This window comes from Barbus barbus (assembly GCF_936440315.1).
Source record: "Barbus barbus genome assembly, chromosome: 46".
Lineage (NCBI taxonomy): Eukaryota > Metazoa > Chordata > Actinopteri > Cypriniformes > Cyprinidae > Barbus > Barbus barbus.
In genome coordinates, this window is record NC_136724.1 from 22236815 (window position 1) to 22264582 (window position 27768).

Sequence of the window (27768 nt, forward strand, 5' to 3'; positions counted from 1 at the left end):
ATTTATATTGTCTGTGGAAGGTGTAGGGCCATAAAATGTTGAGTCAGAACATTACTGTCCTACCTGCCTGTCAAAATTTTGCATACCTCTACGCACACTGTTTGCGCAGACATGATAGGTCATCAGTGCGTTCCAGAGAGAGTAAAAGATGCTATTTTTGTAATATCATGCGCTTTGTACTGTAAAGTTTTCTCACTGGTGAATGAGACATGAGGTAATCTGACAGCACTGCATTCAATCTTCCACCAAAGCTGTCTCTCATCATATCGCAGGTTAGTCTCTGGTTTGCCTGAGCATGTTTGTGTGTTTGGGGGAAGGCATGGTTTTGCAAAGGGATTATGAAGGGAGGGTGGGGATCTTGTTGCTTTCAAAGCTAGCTTGGTATCGCTAGCCTTTTCTGAAATTGCCTACCCAACCTTCAAGTGAGTTAGAACACTGCAGTTGTAATGCTGAGAAAATTTTTATTTGTTAGACCTTACAGCTTTGCAAGACAATTAAAACAGACAGGGATTGACTCAACTGTGTGAGATTATAGAGACTGACACAAATGTGTGACGTTACACCTGATCAGAATCAGTTATTTTGAGCCACCACCACATTTCCAGTAATCTCATATTTAATGGTGTTCCAGTCAAACACATTTCCCTTCGGCACATACGGTTCCTGGTTTGAATAAACCGCCTTAATCTCACTGCCAGAGAGAACATAGTCCCACATTTGCACATCTGTAATTTCTCCTACAAAACTCTGCTCTGCGTCAAAACTGCTCACATATGCATCAGGATCTTGACCGAGCAGGACGGTGCCACCAGGACGGATTGAGAGACCTTTTCTATAGATCTGGAACAAACTACGATGTCCATCCATCCAGAAGGCAGTGAGACCAGTCGCAGAGTCCCAGGTGATGCACAAGTGGGTCTGGAAGGTGGAGAGAGGAGGCAGAACAAGAAATGCTCCATTGCTACCAGACTGAATATACAAGGACAAATCACCACCAGCCTCTCTCCACAGGTTCAGCTCGTCGTCGTTCAGTGTGCGGTAGGCGAACAGAATGATATCCCTCGTGACCTGGAGCTCCATCGTGACACGCATGCAGAGTGTGAATGCTGAAAGACTCAGTGGCTTTTCAGGAGTGAGTTTAACAAAGCTGGTGTCAGTCTTCGTTGGAAACAGAAGCACTTTACCACCGAGACCCACTGCAAGACAAAACCAAAATAACCCATAAAATATATATACTGTATGCATCTTTTACAATAGGCAAGCAGAATCCCACTCACAGCAATCCATGTGATTTATAAATGAAAAATGTGGTACCTTCAGTGGCTGCTGGTGTCAGAAAGAGAAGACAGAAAAATAAACCCAACATCTTGCTGCAGGTTAGGTTAGTCTGAAGTAAAAAAGCGTGCAAGAAAAACCATTACTTCATTTAGAAGACAAACTCGTCACTGCATCTTAAGTGTTTAATCACTTAAAGACAAAGGTCCTGTTTACATTTAGCATAAAGATGCGTTTTGGTCGATCGGATCACGTTTTCCAAAGACAGTCTCACAAGCATATTGTAAACAAAAGACAGACATGTAAACAATGTTAGAAACTTGATTTTAAACACCTTACTGACATATAAAACAGTAGTGTACCTGAACAAAAATATTATATTCCTCATTCACACATGACTGTAATATCATAAGCAAAAAGTAGTATCATTTATTGTTTTTTAATTCACATATTTGAGCTCAAATGTTTGTATTTATTGGCTAAATGAGACAAAAAGTTAATTGTTTCAGACACGTGAATGTGTAAATACAGTTCAATCATGACAACTCTCGGAAGACTTTAGCATGGTGATGGATATGACAATGTTAATGTATTTGGTCTTGGCAGAATAGATCTGCTACACTGCTGCTGAATTGCTGCTGCAATCAAGTACAGGAACTTGCTAATGCATATGGCGATACGGTGCCATGAGTATTTAAGACATACTGCTGCTGCACAAATAGCATATAAAATAACCCGTAGCAGATCTATACAGGTGGAGCGGGGGAAGGTGGAGGGCTTCAGAGAAACTCTGAAAGCACGCTGCAGGAATCTCAAGTGAATACTAGCCAGCCATATAAATGCAAGGCAGTAAGCTCATTGGCTGCATATGCAGCATGAACCAATCAGCTTGTGCCAAGATGTTTAACTCTCTGAATATCATCAGTTACGCTAACAACCCTGTTAACAGCCTGCACTATCTAGAGTTTCATGACTGAACTATGACAGACTTTGACACATAATATGTAAAGTATTGTGGCAAGATATCATGAATGAATGAATGAAGGCAGAGGCAAAATTTGCATTTTTCCATGCTCTGACCTCTACTCTCTTATGCCTCTTGCGGTCATGCTGATGCATATGTCAATACGATTGCAACCCATGTACACATAAATAACAACCTCACTGTCTGAACACTAATAAAATGGCTGATCCTTTGGGCTGATCTGTCTGATCATGGTGTAGTTTTTCATTTTCACAGTTACGATTATTTTTAAACCGCAATGTGACCCTCTGTTTGAAATGATCTGTTTATAAAGGGCATTTCCTTTAAGTCTTGTGAGTAAAGGACCACTGTTGTGATTGGCTAACATCACTACATAGGCAGTGCTGGGTAACTGGTTACAAGTAATCTGGATTACATAATTAGATTCCAAAAATGAAGGACAAAATGATGCTACTCTAAAAAGTTAGAGTATATTACATTTTAAAATGTGCATAATCAGACTACAGTTACTTTATGGATTACATGATTACATATTATTCACACAATGGATGTAAATTATTCATAATTTTTATTTTTCTCTTCTTTTTTCAGTTAGAATTTTCCAATCCGAGAAAAAATCTTGTCCAGAATTATGAATAAGGAGAAGCTTTATAGATTATCTTCTCTCAAAACTCAAACAATCACACACTACAATATTTGAAAATCGTGGCGCATCACACACAAGATATTATATTAAGACTTTCATTATTAATCTTAATAATGTCTTAAGAACTGTCACAGAAATTATACTTTGCACAGAAAGAGATGTGTTACCCTCTATTTGTTACGCAATATAAAAATAAATGTAATAAACAAATAGAAATAAAACAGCAAATATGTAATGTAACCTTGAACATGAAAAACAGATGTTATGAGAGCATCCCCCTACTGTAAATGCTACTGTAAATGTAGTAAACATAATAATCAATAGACATTTTGTGTTAATATTTACCAAAATAATGCTGCAAATCTAGCCGCTGTTGCTGTTCTTTCCGAACTATTGGGAGCTCCTTCAATCATGTGACCACATGGCAGCGAGATCAATGTTTTCCAACAGCTCTGTTCTGGAGGCAGTTATATGCAAATATATTTGCAAGTGTGATGTCACAAATCCCACAGTATTCAAATGAGTTGTTTTTGGAGCTTGGTTAAATAAATGTTATGCTATGTTTTTACCAAACCTCTTATGTGCATTTTGTTGTTGTTGTTTGGGGAAAACATTCGCTGTTACAAAAGTGAAGTTTAGCCAATTAGGGAACTGAAAAATCTGTCATGTTACAACCCAGTCTCACGGCAGTTTGTGATATAGTCACCAAATTTAATCTATTGTTTTGTGTGTATGGACACGAATTTCTCTCTTTTTTCGTGTCACTCAGCACAACTTTCCATCTAATGTATTTCAATTGGAAATATCTTTCGTGCCCTCCACCACATTTTTCTTTTTGCCACTGGGTACCACAGACGCTGTATATTTTTTCTGATTTGTTATTCTTATATATATATATATATATATATATCAAACACTATTACTCAACATTTTATATTTCACTTTATACTTCACTTTATATTCTGTAAGCTACTCCCTTGCGGTCACTTACAGTGGTGTGAAAAAGTGTTGGCCCCCTTCCTGATTTTTTTTTTGCATGTTGGGTATAGGGCAGCGTCACAAATGGGTGGGACTTTTTCCCCTCGGTGACATGAACAGAGGGAGGATCTGAAACTGCTCGTTCTGAGAGACTGTTTATGATTTTTTTAAATTATAAAAAAAGGAGTGGGTGGATTTTTACCATTGTAGGCTGGTCGTTTTCACACACTGCAGCCACACAACTGTTCAAACAACTTATAAAAGTGATTTTTCCATAAGAGGTCCCCTTTAATAGACTGAAATTAAATCATTTTGAGCAAAAGACTCCTATGATCTGAGATATTAGACACTGCAAGACAAAAACACAATAAACAAATGCATCCATGATGAACTAAATCCCACTCACAATAATCCATGTGAACTTGTAATAAAATACAGTACCTTCAGTAGCTGCTGGTATCAGAGCAGACAGAGAAATAAAGCCATCATCTTCCTGCAGGTCTGAAGAAGTATAAAATGATCGAATTGATTGGATTAAACTAATGGAATAAATAAAATATATCCTCTGACTGGTCATGACACAATAATATTACTCCTACAGTAGATCAATTCTCAATCAATGCTTCATTGTTATTAAATCACATTTCAGTCATCAGCATTAAAGTAATACATTACTTTTTAAAAGACTCGGAGGGCTAATACTTGCAATGCTTAACAGGTCTTATCTGAGTTTTTATAGACTCATTTTATGAGACTATGTGGAGCATGTGTAAAATGAGGCCTATTTAAGTGAACCACATATATTTTGGTGTTTTTATAATGATGACATTTTTCCAATAATGTTTGGACTCGTTGTGCTCATCAGATCAATAAAATCATGTTTTGAGCATTTTATGAAAAATACCCAGATGAAACATTTAAATACATTTCTTCTTTAATGAAGAAAGGAACTACAATACCATATAGCATAGTGAATAATATAATTTAAAAAAAAGTTATAAATTAAACTATTACTTTAAAGTGGATTATAATTTAGGGCTGTCAAATCAATTAATTGTGATTAATCATATCCAAAATAAAAGTTTGTTTACATAATGTATGTGTGTCTATTGGGTATATTTAATATATAAATACTTTATTTATTAAATATTTTATATATAAATACACATACATACATGTCTAAGAAGTATATATATATATATATATATATATATATATATATATATATATATATATATATATATATATATATATATATATATATATATATATACACACGTAAATATTCTGAATACATAAATGTATACGTGTGTATTAATATATACACAAACATATACAGTAAACACACATATTATGTAAAAACAAACTTTTGTTTTGGATGCGATTAATCAGTTGACAGCCCTATTATAATTATAGTTACAACATAGTTTGAGTTTATGCAAAATAACCAGACGAATACAAATATGGGAGTGGGCGGTCCCTGCAGAGCTCCAATCCTCTGATTGGTGGATATTTCACGCTTCCACTATGGTTCATATGTCTAGGCCTCCCAAAAAAATAGTCCCGCCATGGGTCCCCGAGTCACCAGTCCCGCCATGGTTCCCCGAACCTCCAGACTCTCCATGGCCTCCGGAGTCACCAGTCCCGCCAGGGTTCCCCGAATCTTCAGACTCGCCATGGCCTCCCGAGTCTCCTGTCCTGCCATGGCCGCCGGAGTCCCCTGATTCGCCCTGGAGGCTTCCCCAGTGTCCCTGCCCTGCACCAGCCTACAGGGCGCCCACCCCCCCTCCCCGGTGTTACTATTATGGCGCGGGACACGCCTTCCAGGAGGGGGAGGTAATGTCATGGATCTGCCTGTTCTGCTCACCTCCAATCACTGCGCACGCCCTCACCTGAGATCACTCAATCATTGATTGTACGCACCTGCACATCGTCAGCACCCTATCACTCAGCACTACTAAAGCACACCCCTCACCTCAGCGAATCGTCTCGTTTATACGAAGAGGACTGCTTATGATACCACAGCGAACTACCTGATACTTACCTCCTTGTCTACTTACCTCCAGTGTGTATTCTCCAGCGATCCCCAGTCTGTCTGCTCCAGTGTCCATTCCCGGAAACTGCCTATGTGAGGTGTTTGTTCAGCTCCTTGCTCCTAGAACTCCTGTCCAGACAAGGACTCCAAGTTACCGTCTCATCGTACTCAAACTGGTCTGTCGCATTACTCACTCATCTGATCCAGTTCCATCTGCTCTGCTATTTATCAATAAACACCTGTTATTCCACTAATCTCTCTGTTTGAGTCCTGCTTCCGTAACAGTATAGAGACTCAAACGAGTTGTTAAACTGGGCACGTCAAAGAGGATCTTCTTTTAAACTGGCCTTACACTACAGAAGATTTATGCCGATATGTCCCTGATTTAACTGACAATAAAATAAATCTTGTCCAGGACCTCCAGAAATCCTCTCCAGGTTTGTGAAATCTGGAGAATAAGAAAAACAACTTTACAGATTGTCTTCTCTGAAAACCCGAACACTCACACACTTCAACATTTAAAAATTGTGGCACATCACACACTACAAATTAAGACAATAATAATAATAATAAAAAAATTACATTAAAAAAATAAATACAAATAAAATAGCAAATGTGTCATATAAACTTGAAAAAAAAAAAAAAAAAAAAAGAGGGAATTTTTTTCTTCCCTCAAAAAATTAAACGCAAAAAAACTGATTGAATATTCCCTCTTTATAACTCCCCAGAAGAAATATGCTACTGTAAACGCAGTAATCAATGGATATTTATTAAACCTATTTAAACAGGTAGACAGTGCTGTTTCTTTTTCAACTATTGAGAGCTCCTTCAACCATGTGACCTCTTGGCAGCGAGATCAAAGTTTTCCAACAGCTCTGCTCTGGAAGCAGTTATTTGCAAATATATTTGCATGTGTGACATCACAAAATCCCTCAATATCCAAATGAGTTTTATTTAGAATGATTAAATAAATATTTGTTTATTTCTAGAAGGAAGTACAGGATGTTTACATATGTTAAATCTATCTAAAAATTAAAATATAAATCTTAAAATAAGCAAAAACAATAACAAGTTTCTCATAACCATCACCCCTAAATACAGGGCATGTGGGTGGTGGCAAACAGGCCACTGACCCTCTCTGTGAGGTCCTCCATTTAAACATCATTTTGGACTGAATGAAGCTGTTGACATGCAGGGTTGATGGCCATCACTCTGCACCACCATCCTGATCTTCTGCTCACTCGCTGTCTGCCAGTACATTTCTTCCCATCAGTGTTGAAACTGAAACACAGTAAGGAAACACACACAAAGACAAAACCTGTTATCCACAGCACCAATAAAGAGGAGCAGACAGCATGAGGAAAATCGTGAATGAAAATTCTGTAGCACAGATAAAAAATACATGAATGAATAGTTTAATTCAAAAGTTTACATACACCTTGCAGAATCTGCAAAATGTTAATTATTTTAACAAAATAAGAGGGATTATCATACAAAATGTATGTTATTTAAATAGTACTGACCTGAATGAGATATTCCACATAAAAGATGCTTACAAATAGTCCACAAGAGAAAATAATAGTTCAATTTATAAAAATGACCCGTTCAAAAGTTTACATACACTTCATTCTTAATACTGTGTTGATTCAATAATGTGTTAGCCTACTTGTTGACAATGTATAGGGTAAAATCACACAATGTTGCCTATACATGTGTATTTCATACACTCAAACTTATACTTGACATTGCTGAAGATTTTGGCATGCATTTACCTGTTTTTGTTGACTAATAGATCATTAGTAACCTAGTAAATCATTAGTAAATCATATTTTTATTATCAGTCCACATGCTACAGAACTGGTCTCCCGCCTAAATAATTGTAATTTAGTTAATAACCTGTAATGTTACCAATATCTCTGAACCCAAACCGCCCTTTCACTTGGCAAGTGAAACTGTATTTCTCAACCATGTTTAAGTAAGTGACTTTGTCCAGTATTAACCGCGACCGTGAAGCGGCCTGCAAATCTTTATTCTTTTTATTTTATTTTTATTGCACACCGCAAAAAAATGTATGCATGTATTAAAAAGTGCTCCTGTTTGTCACTGACAGGCTCGAATCGGACAACATTATAAAAGGGATCCCTAGAGAGATAGACAATTGTTTTATCGATATATCCCTTTTGTTTAAACTCAAACTACCGTTTATCGATCTCCTCAAACCCAGAAGTCTCCATTAACAAACATGGTCATTTGACCTCGCATACCATAGTAAAGCAAGCTTCGTTCAAACTCGACAGAAACAAAAATAAAACTCACCAAAACGGTCTCGGTTTGTCTTTCCACATTTCCAACAAGCATCGACTAAAACCATAATCTAATTCACTAGATGTGAAAACGTCGGCGGGTGAAAGAGCGCGTAACTTTACTTTTACCGAGTTTCGGCTACAGCTTTTAGGTTGGAGATTATAACCTTCGCGACTAAACTTGCGGTTTCATTCCACACTAAAAACCATGTAAACTATATAATAAAAACATGATGATCAAATTAACTTACCGAACTTGCAGAAATCCTCCGTTCTGCTTCTCTCTCTCCGGTCAGCAGCAGTTGTGTTGTCTGTGATGTGATGTCAGGTGGCGTGCCATTTACAGCAGTCCTGTATTATTGCCCCGTGTATTACAGTCAGGCTACAGCAAGGTTACAGCAACACTAAAATATACTGTAAAATATTCCCGCCAAGTCAAAATGACCCACAATGCAATATAAATTACAGTATTTTACTGTATTGTATAAATGTGGTATTGCACTGTAGGTTTTTACAGTACTGTGCTGCTAAATCTACAGCGATTTCTAACAGTGTATGAGAAGAATGGGTAAAGCCCAAAATCAGTTAATGGCCTCCCAGTTTAACCTGTAAGAGGAAGATGACGTCCTGCAGTGACATAGCTTGCAGTTTTTATAGATTCATTTAATGAGAGGTTACGCATGTGTATGTATTCTATAAAATGTCGCACCACAAAACCGCATAAAAGTGATAAGGCCATTTCAATTATGAAATATGTACAAACAGAGTGTTTCATTATTACACACTTTCACTGTACGTTCACTTACATATGAACCTAAAATCTTTGCTTTGGTGATTCTGACATGATAATGATAGCATTTACCTATAATGACTCCCTATACTCGTCAGATCAATACAATCATGATTTATTTGTTTTATGAAAAATGCCCAGAGGAAAATTTAAATGCTTAGCTGTCACTCTTTCATAGTCTCATCTCCAGACCTTTCAGAGATGTCTACTAAACTAAACTTTTTCTTAAGAGAAAAAAAGAAGCATGCTCTCCATTGCTGTTCAGAAGAGTCAATTAGTCGAGTTAGTTGGTTTGTGATTTTTCTGTCATGCCGTGAAGCTAAATGCCACTTTATAGACATCAGAAGCAAAAAAAGAGAGTGCAAGCTGAGAGTGAACTGGGGAAACAGAGGATTCAGTGTTAAAGGGATGAAAGAGGGATTGAGCCTCCGCAGTGTCTGTGCGTCTGTGTTGAGCGTTTGTCTCTCAGAGAGAGAGATGCCGAACGCACCATGACGCTGGAAGTTGCTGTTGGGAACCGAAAACAGACCAGGTACAAAAAAAAATCATTTTATTCTTTCCTTCATTATATTGGGTTTCTTTGTGTAATTTGTGGTTGTTTTGTTTGGGAATACAGTCTTATTTAACACAGCACAGCAGTCTTTATGGCTCTAAATCTAGATTTTTATAGTGTATGTGATCGGCTGTCTGGAGTCTAAACACAATAACGCTCAAACGTTTGGGGTCAGTTTTTTTGAAAGGTGAAACATTTATTCAGCAAGGATGAATTAAACTGATATCAAATGTGACATTAAAGACATTTACATTTCAAATGACAATTGTTACAATTTCAGATAAATGCTGTTTCTTTCAACTTTCTATTCAAAGAATCCTAAAAAAAAAAAAATCATAATTTCCACAAAAATATTTAGCAGCTTAAAGTTCAACATTGATACTAATCAGAAATGTTTCTTAAGCAGCAAATCAGCATATTAGAATGATTTCTGAAGAATCATGTGACACTAAAGACTGGAGTAATGATCAATTGCAATTTTAATACACATTCAAATAGAAAAATGTAATTTTGTATTGTAAAAATATTTTACAGTAGTACTGTTTTTATTGTATTTTTGCTCAAATAAAAGCAGCCTTGGTGAGCATTAGAGATGTCTTTCAAAAACACAAAAAAATATATTAACTAAAATTCCTCTCCACTGCATATTAAGCATCAAATAAACATTCATTGACTGGTTTTGTGCCATTGAGCAATATTTGCTCTTTGCTGGAAAATGATCAAGTGCGTCGGGTGTCAGATTAACAAATCTGAGGAAAGAAGCTAAGAAGTTTGTAAGAATTAATATATTTTTGAGAACATTCCAGCAACAGCATAGGAACTCACTCTCACAGCCACTCAAATCACCCCAGCAGTTTTGTCTTTAGAACAATTTTAGCTTAAAACTTTTGAGAATTCGGAATATTCATTGCAAAAAATGGCTTATCTTAGTATTTTTGTCTAGTTTCTAGTCAAAATATCTAAAAATTAAATCAAGATACTTTTACCAGATCAGCAAAATGACAAGATATTTAGTCTTGTTTCCAGGTTAAAACAAATAAATTAAGTGCATTTTGCTTTAAACAAGTACAATGATCTGCCAGTGGGGTAAGTAAAATATATTTTTAAACAAGTGTATTTTACTTGCCCCACTGGCAGATAATTGTACTTGTTTTAAGCAAAATGCAATAATTATTACCCTCCCCAAGAAACAATACTACATATCTTAAGTCATTTTGCTTATCTAATAAAAGACTTTTAGATATTTTGACTAGAAACAAGACAAAAATACTAAGATAATCCATTTATTTGCAGTGTTCTTAACATTATAATTAAGTTAGAAGAATTTTATTCTTAAAAATGTTTAGTGATCTGGCCTCTGGTTACGACATGATGTTATCTGCAATAATAATCATTACCATAACCTTTCTAAAGAATATCTTCAGACACACAATCTAAAATGTTGCAGTCATCCTGTCTAGATCGCCAGTGAGCATCGCTCAATAAGTGACTGTTGTTTTGTTCACAAGGCCTCAACAGCTCCTGCTTTGTTTTGCACAGGCTCTATTTGTATGTGCTCTGCACAAAAGACATTATGCAACCATTTCTCAGACGCTCACACACACTCCTACACCTCAAATACTAAAATGTCCACAAGTATTCATGCATTCTTGCTGTTCCTTTCTTTACTGTACAAAATCTTTAAAACACCCCAACAAAATTGCTACAGTAAAAACCTTTTAATTTTTAAACTTACCAGACATTGTGAAATATGTCTCTAATATGTCTCTCTTAAATGACGGTTTTAAATGACCAAATGTTACCATGTTTTTAAGTGAATTTCTGGCATCAACAGCGGTCAGAATTCCTGCAGAGCAGCTGTACTGACCAGCAGCAGCTGTGGTCATTCATTCTTCTAATTCTACTCTCTCTCATTCATGTACTCTATGAACCCATCCAGTGGTCAGAGCAAAACAGCTGTTATGTGTCACTCTAAAGCTATGGGTCAACAGCACCCAGAATAGCATGAAGACAGACTACTGCAACACTTCTTGAGCTCTTCTATTAAGCTCGCCTCGTAAGGATATTGATTGAATCTGAAGCACTTTACTATATGAAATCCTTGAGCTCGGTTAGTACTTCTTCTGAAACTTGTGCATGTAGTTAGCTTCTGAAATAACACCACATATTGTGACTTACTTGTGATTATTTTGTTCTTTGCATGAGAATGTACTTTCTTATTAGTGATGTTTACTAAGTCTGTTGCTCAGAATTGCCTTGTTTGCAAACAAATCCACGGAAAAATGAAATGAACAAATGACCAAGTTCTTACAGACATGGTCTGGAACTTCATTAAAAATAAAGTTCATCCACTCTTTCGTTTTGGCAGACTGCCTTCAATATAATAAGCTGTTTTTAGACTAATGACAAAGTTTTGAGTTCTGAAATTTACAAGATGTTTTTATAGTACAATGACCTCTTTGTCAAAAGATCAGGGAATTTTGGTTTCTCAGTTCATGACCCCTTTCAACTTCAGTGTGTGCATCACCCAGCAGCTTTTTGTGCTTCAGACATGAATGAAATCATGTGCCTTCGCTTACAATTTACACCTGGTGAACGATAAAGCAAAATTAGAGATTTGGACGTGGACTCTTTTTACTTGCGCATAGCACCACTTTGACAAAACCCCAGCAACTGCATAGCAACACACTTAAAACACTCAGAAGACTTTAACACTGAGTTTACACAGGAAAGCACAACTCACAATAGTTCAGCTATTCTGATAAATGACTAAAGAATGTCAGTGGGAATAAAATTGAAACTAATAAAAAATGGAATGGACTTTTCCAACAATCAGTGTACAGTGCTGGCAGCCAGGCCCGTAGCCAGCTATGAAGTCACAGAGGTCCGGGCCTCGGTAAATTTTTCATGTTCAAAAATAAAATTTGTTCTTTGAATGACTTATTTGCTGTTAAACTCGTCATATGGATGTCTGCATGACATGTATAATGAAAAATGATTGCTGCAAGACACTGGCGGAGTGAAGGGTATTGAGCAACTGTGGTCAAAAATGACAGCATCTAATTGAATGTTATGAAATAAAGCAACTGATTATCAAAAGCAGAAGTGTGTTTCTGTAAACAACGATTAACCTTGAGGAGCCACAGTCGCTCAAGAAATAACTTAAAACTAATATTTGCAAAAATGGTTGATGCCAAGGACCTCTAAAATGTAATCTATTTTTTGAATAGTTTATAGTATATCTAAATATTTTCTGTAAAATATCCACCCACTATGAGAAACATTGCTATTTAAATCCTATTTATTTGTAGAGGGCCTTCCAAAACAGTTTTACAGACAAAAGTGCTTTACAACCTCCAACGAGCAGCTGAAGATCAGTAGAAAGTAGAAAACACACAAACAAAGCAAAAAATAAAATAAAACTACAGAGTAGATATTTCACAAAACTATATAAAAATCTGTTATATTTCTTACAGCTAAAAACAGATTTAATGAACAGGCCTGCATTACCAATGCAGCTAGTTCATATGGAAAATACGGCATGTATAGCAACTCTAAATGATGAACTGGAGTACATCCCAGAAGCCCTACAATGTGGGCAAGCCTTCCTAAACCTGATACTGAGCCAATGATGGACTGACATCACTATCAAAACACAATGTGTCCTTTATATGAAACAAAGTCGGGTAACCTGTACTGCTTGATGGTTATTGATGCTTCATTCTGGATCCGTTGCTGTTGTCTATCTAGGATGGAGGATCAGGACAGAGTCAGTCAGGCCTCCAGCAGCGCCACAGTGTCCTTTCTGCCGATCAGAGACAAGGTAAATCACATACACATATGTACAAACACACACAACTACACATTTCAAACCCACTGATATAGTCTGTTTGATTATATACGAGCAGTGCCATGAAAAAATGCAGACGTTTGGAAAGAGATGTCAAGCGGCGAAGAGAGACCCCAACTGTCCTGTGGTGATCAGAGGATGGCTGTACAAGAGGGTAATGATTCGAGCACAATACTGCTGTGTGTGTCTCTACCTACGGCAGCATCACCAAATCATGACTTTTATTATTTTGTACTTTGCATAATATTTTGTACTTTAAATACCAAGTTTTATGTAATCTTTGTGGATTTTATATGATAAAAAACGTTTGCTCAATTTTTTTGATTGTTTTGATATAATGACTTGAATACATGCAAGTGTAAATATAACTTTTTTTTTTTTTTTTTTTTTAGATATCCTCAAGTAAAATGTATTTTAGAACGTGTTTAAACTAAAACTGTTATAAACCATTTTTTGTAATTGTAATAAATACATTTTAAACATCAGATGAAAAACTTTTTGGGAGTTAGAAATAAGTAGATTGAAGAACTAAAATACTAAAAACGAAACTGAAATAATTAAAGCTACATAGAAATATTGGTCCCACTTTATATTAGGTGGATTTAAGGCGAGACACGGCAGGCAAAAACATCGTTTTTTTTTTATTGGTCAATTTTGAGATTTTTGGATATTTGTCTTCAATAACATGTCTTCTTTCAGACTTGTGGTGAAAAAAAGTCCGAAATACACATTTAGGTCTTTATTTTACTACACTTTGTCTGTTTGCGTCTGTAGATTTCTCATAAATTCAACAAAAGTTGGCGTTCTAAATCAACATGCTGCTCCGCGATCTCTGCCTGTACCCAGTCATCACGTATACTGCTGGAAAGCTCTCTCTCTTCTCTACAATGCTGTCGGATCCAAATATGGTCATTTCCTTTTTATCAGCAACCAATCGTGAAAGTAAAAGAGGGGATTTAACTCTAAATGCGCAATCTCATTGGCTGAAGACAATTTCTGACAACGTGATTCGTTCAGAATCGTCACATGACATGGTATGCTTTGACGCTTCCTTGTTTGGTTAAGCTTTCCGCGGGATCTTTTGAGTGAATTAATGAAAATGACTTCGCGTCAATCATCGAAAAGAGTACAGCAGTTGTCACTTGCAAAGGGGAAAAGGAAAATTAGTGATGGATTACCCAGTGAAATGCCCTCGGGAAGCGCATCTGAACGTAAGCTGTCGATGGGAGGTTTAGAATTTCTAATGTCAGAAATAGCCCAATACGTGTGGCTGTTACCACCTTCTAACATATAATAACATTACTGTAACAATATTTGTTTTTTATGGATGAAATATTTATTTATTTATTTATAAGATTTATAAGAATAGAATAAAGTGCCATCTCATTCATTATGTTGTGTTGCGGTGGTCAGTTTTACTTTTACAGTACAGATTTCTGTGTGCTGTATCTATAAAAACAAAACAAATGAACAGTTATTGATACAATACACATTTCATTTTAGCGGCAGAAATTGAGAGAGGTCTTGAGTCACTTCACAGGACCAGGGAGCAGGTCAGGCAGGCTTATGCAGATATTGATGCAGATGTGGCAGAGTTGCTGAGAGAGGATGCAGATGCGGTGATAGATATCACTGTGTCTTTTGATGGCACTTGGCAGAAAAGAGGGTTCACATCACACTATGGGATCGGGGTGTGCATCGATATTTCTACGGGACTGGTGATCGACTTTTAGGTTCTATCCTCCTATTGCCATGCTTGTGCCCTTTAAGAAGCTGCCAGGCATGAGGGAAAGATTACAGATGAGGAAATTGACAGCTGGAGAGAAACGCATGACTGTGCACAAAATTTTAGGGGCTCAAGCAAGGCTATGGAGCAGGAGGCAGCGAAGAGGATGTGGGCCAGGTCTGTGAGTCGCCACCAGCTGAGATACATTCAGATGCTGTCAGATGGGGACAGTGCTGCATTCAGGGAGGTGGTATCTCTCAACCCATACCCTGGGCATGAGGTAGTAAAATTAGAATGCATCAACCATGCCCATAAGCGTATGGGCACAGCACTACGAAGATTAAGTGTTGAACGCAAATTGGGGGGGAAGGGTCTGGGAAAATTAACGGCCAAAAAATGTAAAACATTACAAAATTATTGCAGGGGGGCAATTTTAAATAACCAGGGTTCCATAGAGAAAATGAAAAATGAGATCTGGGCTGGTCTCCTCCATAGCATGTCCTGTGACGAAGTCCCCTTGCACACCAGGTGCTACCTGTCCAGGTGTTGGTATAGGAGAGCGGAGGAAAATGGAGAAACTCCAGAGAGCCACAGGCTCCATGCAGGAAACTTTTTGTCTCGGGAGGTGGGCCAGAAGCTGATACCTGTATACCACCGCATGTCAAGTGACAGCCTGCTGCAGCGCATGCAGCATGGTGGCACTCAAAATGCGAATGAGTGCCTCAACTCCGTCATTTGGGCCCGCTGTCCAAAAACAGTGTTTGTAGGTAAGAGTAGAGTTGAGGCAGCTGCAAGTATGGCCATTTCAACTTTTAAGACTCTGAGCACAGCTAAAAAGCTGAAAAGGCATCAGCAAGAGAGAGGTGAGGGGCCTACATATGGTGCAGGCATGGAGAGCTAGGCTTTCAACCCTCATGGGTGAACTTTGTGTTCCGATGGACATAGATGACTAGAGTTGCAGTTCTGATGATAAGTTTGTGTCTGTATTTGTGCTTCTCTGTGGTTAGTTGAAGGTCTTATTTGGCAATGTTGTTTTATTCAGTTGTCATTGTTCATGGTCTACATTGTTATAAACATTTACTTGGCCAGTTGTTTTGCTTGTTAGCAATGTTTTCATATAAAAATGTGTGGATTTTTACAATATAAATCTTTAAAGCCCGTTTTCTCAAAATGACTTTTCTCTCATACTCCAAGTCTGAAATCTCCTCTTCAGTAGCATCTATATACACCAAACTTTCCAGTCTTGTACCTAGTTATATTATGAAGACAATTACAGAGGGATTTGTAAATATATTATTCCTAGCCTGATTTATATAACATTTTATTCCAAAAAACATGGCGAAAATACATTTTTTAAGGCTATTGACAGTATATTCTGATTTACAGGATAACAAAAGTAGATATCCATAAATCCCTCTGTAATTTTTTTCCCATCTAATATGTGAACACAATGAAAAAATAATTTTGAACCTGGCTTTATCCAATTCTGAGATTTCGTTTTTTTAAATATATGCAAATTAGTGCATATTTAATTAGATAATGCCTAATTTGCATATTTAAACATAAAATTACAGAAACTTTGTAATACATTTTTTTCTCATCTTAATGTAGGTAATCAACTGGGAAAGTTTCATGGTGATATCTGCTAGTTAAAAATTTTACCCTATTCACCTGTAGTGTCTCGCCTTAACTACTATGTACTTACATTGAAATTAATTATTTGATACAATGCACTTGGTTTTACATTGTACTTATATATATAAAAATACCTATATGCAATTACATCTGTAATTAATTTCTGTAATTACATTTATAATTACACTGTTGACCCATCCCTTACACCTACCCATACCACCAACCCTGTCCCTAACCTTACCCGTATCCCACCTCAATAGTAGCAAAAGTGTTTTGAAATACAATATGAACACAATAAGTACATTGTACTTATTTTTTGATGCAAGTACATAGTAGTTAAGGCCACCTAATATAAAGTGTGACCGAAATATATAAAAATACCAACATGACAAAATAATAAATTAATATATAAATAAAAACCTAATTCAAAATATTAAACACTATAATAGTATATAAATACTAAAATAGCATTTTAGCAAATATCATTTATATTTAAAGCATAAGGATTATCATATATTTTAATAACACAAAATGTAAGTGTAACTGCATAGGTAACATTTTCTCATAGGTTTGTATGATCATAACTGTCTTTTTCTGTAGGATAGCACTGGACTGAAATTGTGGAAAAGAAGATGGTTTGTTCTCTCCAATTACTGCCTGTATTATTATAAAGGTAAAACCATTTCTGTGTGATTGTCTTCTATATACAGTTTACTTAAATTAAACATTTAAAGTGCAGTAATTTCCCATTTCAAACAGAATGAATTGACAGTTTTTCACTTTAGATACTGAAATCACTACTATTGCCTGAAATCCCTCTCTACACCTGTTTCTCCAGACAGCCGTGAGGAGTCTGTGCTGGGCAGTATTCCTCTTCCCAGCTACAGGATTCTCTACTGCTCGCCTAGAGAGTGCAGGAACCGGAAATATGCATTCAAGGTGAGAGCAAACATCTTTTGGAGATCCTTAAAGGGATAGTTGACCCACAAATGAAAATTCTGTCATCATTTACTCACCCTTGAGTAGTTCCAAACCTGTATGAATGTGTTTGTTCTGCTGAACACAAAGGAAGATATTCTGAAGAATGTGGGAAACAGATCATTGACTTCCATAGTATTTTTTTTTCCTACAATGGAAGTCAATGGTGCCTCAAAACAGCCTGGTTAGAAACATTCTTCAAAATATCTTCCTTTGTGTTCGGTAGAACAAAGACATTCATACAGGTTTGGAACTACTTGAGGGTGAGTAAATGACAGCATTTTAATTTTTGAGTGAACTATCTCTTTAAATCTAAATGTTCTTACGGTCTCATTGTACACTTGTGCCTGTAGGTTGTTCATCAGGGGATGCGGCCGTACATCATGAGCGCTGAAACCCAGGAGGACATGTTGGGTTGGGTCAGGGCTCTCAGCCAATCAGCAAGCATGGAGGCGGATGACATCATCAACAGGTGAACCTGAGCTCTCAAACCAAAAGTGCTCCATTTGTATGCATTCGACAATTCACTTTAACGACTCTTCTCGTTCTTTAGACGCTGTGCCAGTTTTCAGGACTTCACTCAGATGGGAGATAACGCTGAAAGCATGGAGCTACAGCACATGGCCCTGTTTCCAGAACGAAATACCCAGTCCGCAACAAAACTGAGCAGGGTGCAGACAGAACCGACTCTACTGGACCAAGACATGATGGGAATTAAAATGAAGACACCAGAGCTGAGAGGAAGGCATGAGAGCAGACCAATGTAAATGATCTGAGATGCTTCAGAATGAAGGACCTTTAATAAGGTCTTGATGGCCTTTTCTACTTAAATATAAAGGACCCATGACTTTAAGTTAAATTTAAATCAAAGTCAATCAAGGTTTCTTGTGCCAAAACAGCCATACTTTACCTTTAGATGAGCATTTTCTGCTCTCTTTCTCTTTTTTTTCAGTGCACCTGAAGCTACTGAGTATTCTCAGAGTTTGCTAAACGCAGATGAAGTACCTTCCTTCCTACATTCGAAGGCAACCTTCAAGCCACCTTCATTTCCCAGAGATCAGTATGGGTCACCGTGTCACGGTAATATGGGCAGAGCAGACGTTTGGCCCTTGGATAACTGCTCGAGTGCTCCAATGTCACCCTGCTTCTACACAGAGAGAGGACATCTTCTCGACAAGGTGAGAATCAAGAACATACACAAATGTGCTGATAATACGCTGCAAAAACACAGTTTCTTTAACTGCCTATCTGTGTTTCAGCCTGAGTTTCCATGTTCTGTGTGCTACTGTTCCAACTACCACACGACAGAACACATGGCAATGTGCAAGGTAAGACAAATCTGTGATAATAACTTCATGTTATGAATCTTTCAAAGTGAATTTTCCATGCAATCCAGCAAATACAAAATTCCTCAATTGTGATTGAACATCTGTTACTATTTCTACAATATTGATCTTTTTTTCCATCCATGATTCAGCACATAATAGTCATTTAGAACATAGAAGCCACTGATATTGCATTTATGTTGAACAACACTCAAACATTTTCATCTCTTTGCTCAAAAAGTGTCTACATTGCATGATTTTGAAGTTTTTCAAAAGATTAGTGGAGCATGTTTTACAAGAAAATACGATTTCATTTAACTCTTCATTTAATATTCTTCACTTCTTTTAATCCAGTTTAAAATGTCAAAATGTCAAGTTTAAGTCAATGTGTTACTTGCTCTCTCTTTGTAATTGTTTGTGTAATTTATGAGTGAAAATGGTTTCTACACCATTATTTGCTTCCTTTTGCTCCAGGCAGGTAAATCAGACATTGTCATAGAGAGAGAAATACAACCAATCAGAGATCTGGAAAACGATACAGATGTGAGTGCACTGTAATGTGTGTGTTTGTGAGAATTCCTGATAAAGTTAAGAATATTTTGTACAAGATTGTATTTTTTAAAGAACATTCTTTTCAGTTATTCAAATTCTTAAACTGTGTCTTGGGGATTTGAGTACGTTGACTCAAGAAATGCTATTACAACATAAGTGTACTTTTGACTCAAGAACTACCTTCACTTGACGACTGTTACACAAGCAACATCAAACATTCAACAGTTAAAAAAAATCAGATGTTCTTAAGAAAATATTTGAGATTTCTTATGAAATGAACTTCTTCCTTAAGAACCCTTTCATGAATCCACCCTAGTGTTAGTTTAGTATCCTTAATATTTGATTAAAATTTTGAATTCCATTTTATTTTTAAATTATTTGTTTACACTTTAATTTTAAAAGTTTTAGTAATTTTGTTGTGTGTTTTTGTCATTTTTTACAATAGTTTAAAATGGTACCAAATTAAATTTGATTAATTTAATAAAAAAAATATTGCAGTTAAGGTTTTATTTATTTTAGTACCTCAACTTCACGAAAATGAGAAATGCCAACGCTACTAACTGAAATAGAATGCATTTGCTTTCTTTTTTCATTTTACATCAATTAATGTATTTGAATAGTTTTAGTTAACTATGATAACTCTGATTCAGATCGTAGAGCTTCTGTCAGACTTTGCCTCCTTTTCTTGTCGTTCAGGTGGTTCTCACTCGTCTGTGTGGCTGTGATAAACTGCTGCAGTCCGTCTCTATGCAGCTGGCTCAGTTACAGGCAGATAAGGTCTGTCACACAAACAGATCACATACACTGAAATCATGGACTGTAAATAAAAACACCTCACAAATATTCCTGCCTGCTCTCTCCTTTTCTTTAGAAAAACATTGAGTATGCTTTAGAAATCAAATGGCTGGGGATGGAAGATCGACTTCCTGGAGAGCAGGAAGTATCCCAGAAGGCTTTGCTTCAGGAGGAGCTGGTTACACTCAGAGCCAGAATTTGTGATCTGTCATCGGTACAGTACTGTGTGTATGTGTGTGCTAGAGTTGCATCGAAATACGGCTTAGTGAAATAAATTACAAAGGCTGTGTGTTTCAAAGTGAAGCACGGCACTGAGTTCATTTACACGCATGATTTCAGCTCTGAGCTTGGGTAACTTTAACATGCATTTGGGAATGCAATGAACGCAAAAATATTACAGACCTACAAACAAGCAATAAATAAAATATATTTTTTAAAAATTTTAGCAGAAAATTTTCAGTTGCTGCCCAAGTGTGTTTATTGTCAAGCTCTGCATATATTTTTTATATAATTATTTTTGCCAGAGAAAAATGTTGACTTATGCAACACAGATTATACAATTTCGTGCTTTCATCAGTTTGTTATATTGGCCTTGCTTATATTATAGCCAATATGTTGATGGTTTTAAATTGATCAAAAATCGGTCGATATATAATAAATATGCATAATTTCATACGTGTTATTAATGCATGAATCAGACTTTCTAAAGCGATGCCTCTCTTCTTCAGGAGATGGACAGTTTGTGGAGTGATTACGAACGGATGGAGAGCGAGCTGTCCGTTTTCCATTCTCATCTCCAACACATCCTTCACTTCGGAACACCACAGGTAATACACACAAACACTTTATGTGATGTTTGGACAGATCACCTGATAGTCTCCTTCTGCTACTGTTCCTTGGGTGCAACCATCAGCATACAGAAGCATCAATACTGTGAACAGTCAGATTACAAGCATTAAAACTGAATTTCTTTCCTGTAGCTGTTTGAAATAGTGCTGCATAGTGGTAAAAGATTTTGGACCGGTTTAAAGGTTGTAAGTCACTTTAGATAAATGCATCTGCTAAATGACTATTTAAAGATGTTTCAATCCAAACTCCTTAACCACACACAGGAGCAGATTCAGGCACAGAGGCAGCTCTGGATGATGGAGGATATCTTGTGTGGTTTGAGGGTGAACAAGAACCGCTTTATGGCCTTATTGGGTCTACAGAGGCAGGGTGGTGAGTAAATGTATCAGTCTGTGTCAAAGTGCATTCATTTAAGCATGTATACGTAAATCATTTTCTCTTTCTATCCCACAGCACCTCAGCCAAAACCTGTTTCCTACTTTGAGGGCGAATTAGGAGGTCTCAGCATGGTAATAAGACACCTCCACTCCATTTTCAGAAAGTTAAAAGTCACGTCACTTGAAATCGCCAAAAAAGAATAACTTTCAGTAGCTTAATCATAGAAGTTTCCTGGTTCATTAAAAAAATTACAGTTTACCAGCTCTGAGTCTTAAATAGCACACCACATTACTGCTAAATTGATACCAAATCACCTGTGGAGCAACTTGTGGTTAAAGGCACAAATGCACAAAACATTTTAATCTACAACTTATTCTTTAACCACTTCACTAGTTGGGCATCGCCAACCACAAGCTCATAACTGGATGAATAAAAATGAAAGAGATAGCCTATATGTCACGGTGCACACAGCAGGGAGGAACAAGGAACACGCATACGAGAAGGTAAACTCAAATAACATACTTAACTGAAGAAGACAGGGCAGGCCAAGGCAAGGCAGACATCAAACACCGGGGAGTAACGAGTAGACCAGACGAAATAACATTGCACAGACAGGACTATAAATACACAGGTAAATTAACGAATATGGCTGGACAAGGATAAACTACTAATGACATAACGAGGACAGGAAACAAACCAAATATGGGCATAGAAACACAGGGCACACGTGGAAACACAAGACACACAACAGAGGACTGACACTATATAAGTGTCATTATAATATGAGAAAATAAATTTAGTTTCATTTAATTTACACATTTTATGATTAATGAACATTTTATTAAGATACTGAACTGAATCAGCACAGACCTATTGATTAGCCTGAAAACTAGCCATTTTACACTAATGTTCTGAGTATAAATATACATAAATAAGAATAATTATTCATATTTTGAACAAATTCAGCAGAAAACTATGAGCATTTTACTGACAGCATGCATCATAAGGGAGAGCTTGGAGTCCTGTAAAAATTTAAGCAATTAGTTAGTACATAAGTAAATAAATACATTTGTATTAGCTTGAATGTATTAATTTTAATAAATATTACATAAAAAATACTTTAACACATTTAACATGGTTTCATTCTGCTTTCTAAAGGCTGAAAAAATTAGAAATAATATGCTAAAGTGCTTTACAAATAAATTAGCATTCTCTTGCATTGAAAATGTTTCTTTCCAGGTTTATACATCCAACATCAATGCTAAAAGTGGGTAGAAAAACAACAGCAGGTCCCACTTTATATTAAGTGGCCTTAACGACTTTGTACTTACATCAAAAAATAAGTACATTGTACACTTTTGCTACTATTGAGGTGGGATATGGGTAAGGTTAGTGACAGGTTTGGTGGTATGGGTAGGTTTAAGGGTAGGTTAAGGTGTTGTAAGGGATGGGTCAACAGTGTAATTATAAATGTAATTACAGAAATTAATTACAGATGTAATTACATGCAGGTATTTTTAAAATACAAGTACAATGTAAAAACATGCATGTACACAATAAGTGCATTGTACTTACATTTAAATTAATCATTTAGTACATTAAACTTAATATAAAGTGGGACCCAACAGCAACTGGTAATAGATAATATATTAATCATTTATTGCTTTATTTTAGGAAAGGGGTCCCTCAGAAAGGGTTCATCATATTTAGGGGTTCTTAGCATTAAAAGATTTGATTTAAAGATGATATCTTTCTTTTTCTCTCATGAAAAGGAGTGTGTGACCGAAGCGGAGCAGCAGGACTACATGAAGATTCACCAGAGTTTCAAGAAATGGACCCAAGAGAGTCCAGCCAATGACAGCAGGATGAGTTCTGAACATGAAGCTTCTCATGAACCGCTGCATCTGACACGCGTTGTGACATCTACCCTTCCAACGTCACTGATCGCTGAGCACATTTTTGTGGATGACCCCTATCCTGAGCCACCTGAACAAATCAGTCAACAGTCAGGACTGAGGAACAGCCAGAGGAGAGCAGCAAAGAAACCCAGCAGAACTCTGCATGAGACGACTGACAAAAACAGACAATTACACTGGGGCGATGGACCAGAAGAGATGCAACAAAAGAAACCGCCTCAAAATCACAACAGCAGTGCCAGAGAGAAGGCACTGGCTGACAGGAAGGTCTGGACACACCGTCAGCAAGAGGTGAGATGCAGCATATTAAAATGATTTCTGAAAGATCATGTGACACTGAAAACTGGAGTAATGATGCTTAAATACAAGTTTGCATCACTGGAATAAATTGCATTTTAAAATATAGCTATTCACATAGAAAACAGTTATTTTAAGTTGCAATATTTTTTCACAATAATATAAATGCTGTCTTTATTGAATATCAGAATTTGAACCAAAGGTCATTGAATTGTTGATGCACCACCATGTGGAAAGAGATGGAATAACCCAGAGCCTGCTGTGAAATGTAGTTAAATTGCAAAGAAAATGACCCAGAGTGCAGTCAATATAAATATGGATGATTATGTGCACGTGTGCATGAATGCATGTTACAGCTTGAGCCTGGAGCCTTGTGCCTTACAAACTCTGAGTATGACTGCGACGCTGCCATGAGCTCTCAGAAACACCGAACTAAACCCAGACACACGGATAAAAGAGACAGAAATTTGAGGTATGGATCACAATTTACACCCATAGACAATTCAGTCAATATGGAAAAAAGTTACATTTACCATAATAAAAGATATATTTGCATGAATACAAATACCCTATGCATGGTTAAAATTTAAACAGACATTAATAAAAGATTTGCATGAATTCAGATTTCCTGCATGGTTTCAAAGTTGCACTCGATATTTAATTTCTCTGTGCGGTAAATGTCATGCATGCTATTTTGTTGTCCACATCTATAAATCTCTAGCTTTATGCCTTAATTGCTTTTGAGAAACACCACATTTTAATTCAGTCAGAGTTTTGTTTTCATTTAGGTGAATAACTTATTCTTTCTACTGTTGTTCAGTCTCTCCCTTGTTGATATACTGTACATTCTTCTGAAATGTATTCATTCTCTTCTTTCAGTGCCGCCAGAGAGCACTTCATAGACGATATTCATCCCTTGAAACTCATTACAGCCAGTGAAAAGGAGACAGAGAAGTACACAGCAGGTACATGCATTTGCTGAGTATGCAGTCATGCATGCTCATTTTACTACAGTGAAACATTCATATGGATTTTTCAGGTATTAATTAATATTAATACCACAAAATGCACAAGGAAAACTCTAAATAATACAGCTGTATTATTTATGTGTTCAGCCACTTAACTATTTTAAATACTATTTGAAATCATTTCTGCATCTTCAGTATCACCTGCATCAAAATTGGCAAAGGTCAAAAGATTTCACCTCAACGCACAGACATGTAATGAGAGTATCTATGTATCAGTGATTGTATTATAATACAATTCTGCCATGTTTCTCTTCTTTTCCAGATTCTGCTGTTGTAAACTTGAGTAATGGCTACAGCGGTGATAGGCGCAAATTTAAAAGCCACAGCAATGAGTCGGCCAACCCTATAAAGCCACAATGTGGTGATGCAAAAGTGCACAATGAATTCAAGGACAAAACCTCACAACAATCATCTCGCAATGACATAATCGTCATAGAAAGCCACTCCATCAATCATATTTCAACGCTTACGGTGTTTAAGGGACATCAGGGAAACAATCAAACGCACAAACCTCATAAAAAGAACAGAAGTTCTGACCGACAAAAGTATTCAGTCTCCACTAACGTGAAATCTGAGGGTTTTCTGTCAAATAACAGACAGTGCGAGTTAGTCCCGGTCTATGTTCAGGACGCAAACCCTCAAGAATCTTTCCCTCCAGTGGAAAATCAACAACCAGGCCAGGGAACCAATCAAACGCTTGATAAACCGGAGGGAGGAGACTGTGGGCGGAGCCAAAGTCCCAAAACAACATTCGAAATGGCACAAGCTAATGGAATTAAAGAAATGTCCAATCAATCACCAGACACTCAACTAATCACATCATCTGACAACCATTTGAAACCCACCTCTGACCAATCCAAACCAGAGCCATGCATTTATGAGGAAATCCAGTTTAGCTCGCCAAGATCAGGAGATGTTGAAGAGAATCAGAAGAATCAAACCAGTGGAGATGAAATACAACCATCAAACCTCATCATAAGCGAGTCTGGACAGTCTCGCACTGAGGGCAATGGGGAGTACAGTTCGAAAAATACAGAGAAAAGTCAACCAGGAAGTGATGTTACGTGCAAGAGAGGGAAAAAACAGAAAGTTTACAGCTCCTTAATAAAAAGCTCAGTGATAAATCATCATGTCCAGGATTGCCGGCCGCGGATAACCGTGGTCAGCACCAGCCTGTAGACTAGAGAGAAGCTGCAGAACGTCTGAGAGGCAATAAGACACAAAAAAGAAAGAAGAGTTGGAATATCTGAAGTGAATAGAAAGTAAATAGTAAGAAAAAGGTATTAAACAGGGAATTAAAGCTTCAGTCCTGAATGGAATTTAATCATATAATTTCTTGTGAAACTGCAGTTTTAGCTGAGAATGGGTCACATTGGTGATGATTAAACACTGTGGTCATTTTTGTGTCATTTAGCAACTGTCATGAGAAGAATTCATCATTTGTATGCATGCACACTAAATTTCTTTGACTACTAAGATAATACCTCTAACTGCATACAAACTCTTAGGGTTATTAATTGACATGGAAATATTCCTCACATTTCTTCATGTGCATTAATCAGTTATCAGCTTTGTGATTTGTTTGACCAATGATAATCCCATATTGTAAACACATCTGTGACTTATTAATGGTTTTCTGTGATTTTGCCAAGAAAGACAAATCCTGGATCAATAACATCCTTGTTAGACTTCCTATAAATAGACAGATTTTAAGGTTATCGGTTTCCCCTAGTTAAAGACTGTTTGTCTTACAGAAATGTTGGTCCAGAAGCAAATAAAAGTTTTTGATCCAGGAAAATGTTCTGCATGGCAAAGTCATAATAATATATTAGAAGTGATTTATTAAAAGAACTTTGTACTTTCATTGCAGTGGTATGTAATGCTGTTTTTGTTGTTATCTAGGCTAATTAAATCATCTCATGTTTTGATCCTACATATACTTTTATTATTGTATTTAATAACAGCAAACTGATCTGAATATAATGTTATGCATTGGAAACGTTGACTTGTGAGCATTCACCCAATTCTGAAAAATGAAAGTTTGTCATCATTTACTCACCCTCATGTTGCTCCAGACCCATATGATTTACTTTCTTCTGTGGAACACAAAATACATTTAGCAGAATGTGCAAGCTACACTTTTTCTAAAACAACGCCACCTGTCAAGGTCCAGAACAGAAAACAGTTCAGTATATTACTTTCTGAAGCCATGTGTGAGGAACACGCAGAAATTTAAGTGTGAAAATCTCCTGAATCTCCTAGTGCGTTATTGTAAACAGATAACAAACATTAACTGTGAGCAAAGTGACATTTCTAATTAAACTCTGATTTGAGATTTTGAATAAACTCATGACTGTTTTGATTCGTCACAGTGACTCGAATAGCTCTGTTCACTAAAAAATTTGTCCAGAATCCTTCCCTGATTCGTTAAGTGACTCCTTCTGCAGGTTATGTTGTTACGACAGCTGTTGCCAATTGTTCAGTTGAGATGAGATGATTCATTTCCCTGCGTCCCAGGATGTGCATATAATCCATCACTAAATTCTATCTGATATTAGTCATTTTCAATACTATTTAGGGCAGATATGGTGGCTAGTATGCACATTGGGACGCAAGCATTCAGTGGCACTCCGCGTTCAGACTTTAAAAAAATTCAGTAAAAGGGGGCGTGTTCGTTCAGTTTGTCTAACCAATAAAATGATGATTTCACAGCCTGAACTTAAATGCTATTGGTCTTCGAAGGTTGGAAAGCACTAACAAGCTTACCAGAGAAATAAGTTAGCGAAAAAGACTTTTCCTGACCACAGGGGGATATAAATGTACATTTTTCTCAAATATATGTATTTATTTCTATTTTTATATGTACTTTCCTTG

General features: G+C 36.7%; 2 protein-coding genes across 2 annotated transcripts; one reads left to right on the forward strand and one right to left on the reverse strand.

Moving 5' to 3' along the window:
* Positions 1–443: 443 nt before the first annotated feature.
* On the reverse strand, positions 444–3349 carry LOC306864654 (C-reactive protein-like). The gene is made up of 3 exons (XM_079408790.1): positions 3252–3349; positions 1315–1387; positions 444–1196 (listed from the first exon to the last, which is right to left on the reverse strand). Exons 2-3 carry the CDS (start codon positions 1364–1366, stop codon positions 574–576), a joined length of 675 nt encoding a protein of 224 aa, XP_079264916.1. The 5' UTR covers positions 1367–1387; positions 3252–3349; the 3' UTR covers positions 444–573.
* Positions 3350–9448: 6099 nt separating this feature from the next.
* On the forward strand, positions 9449–27256 carry plekha4 (pleckstrin homology domain containing A4). Its single transcript, XM_079409272.1, has 19 exons — positions 9449–9544; positions 13316–13388; positions 13474–13569; positions 17377–17449; positions 17615–17715; positions 18108–18226; positions 18308–18517; positions 18707–18932; positions 19014–19082; positions 19554–19622; positions 20328–20408; positions 20503–20640; positions 21155–21253; positions 21539–21647; positions 21729–21784; positions 23426–23860; positions 24223–24338; positions 24746–24831; positions 25157–27256. Exons 1-19 carry the CDS (start codon positions 9504–9506, stop codon positions 26071–26073), a joined length of 3114 nt encoding a protein of 1037 aa, XP_079265398.1. The 5' UTR covers positions 9449–9503; the 3' UTR covers positions 26074–27256.
* The last annotated feature ends 512 nt before the right edge of the window (positions 27257–27768 follow it).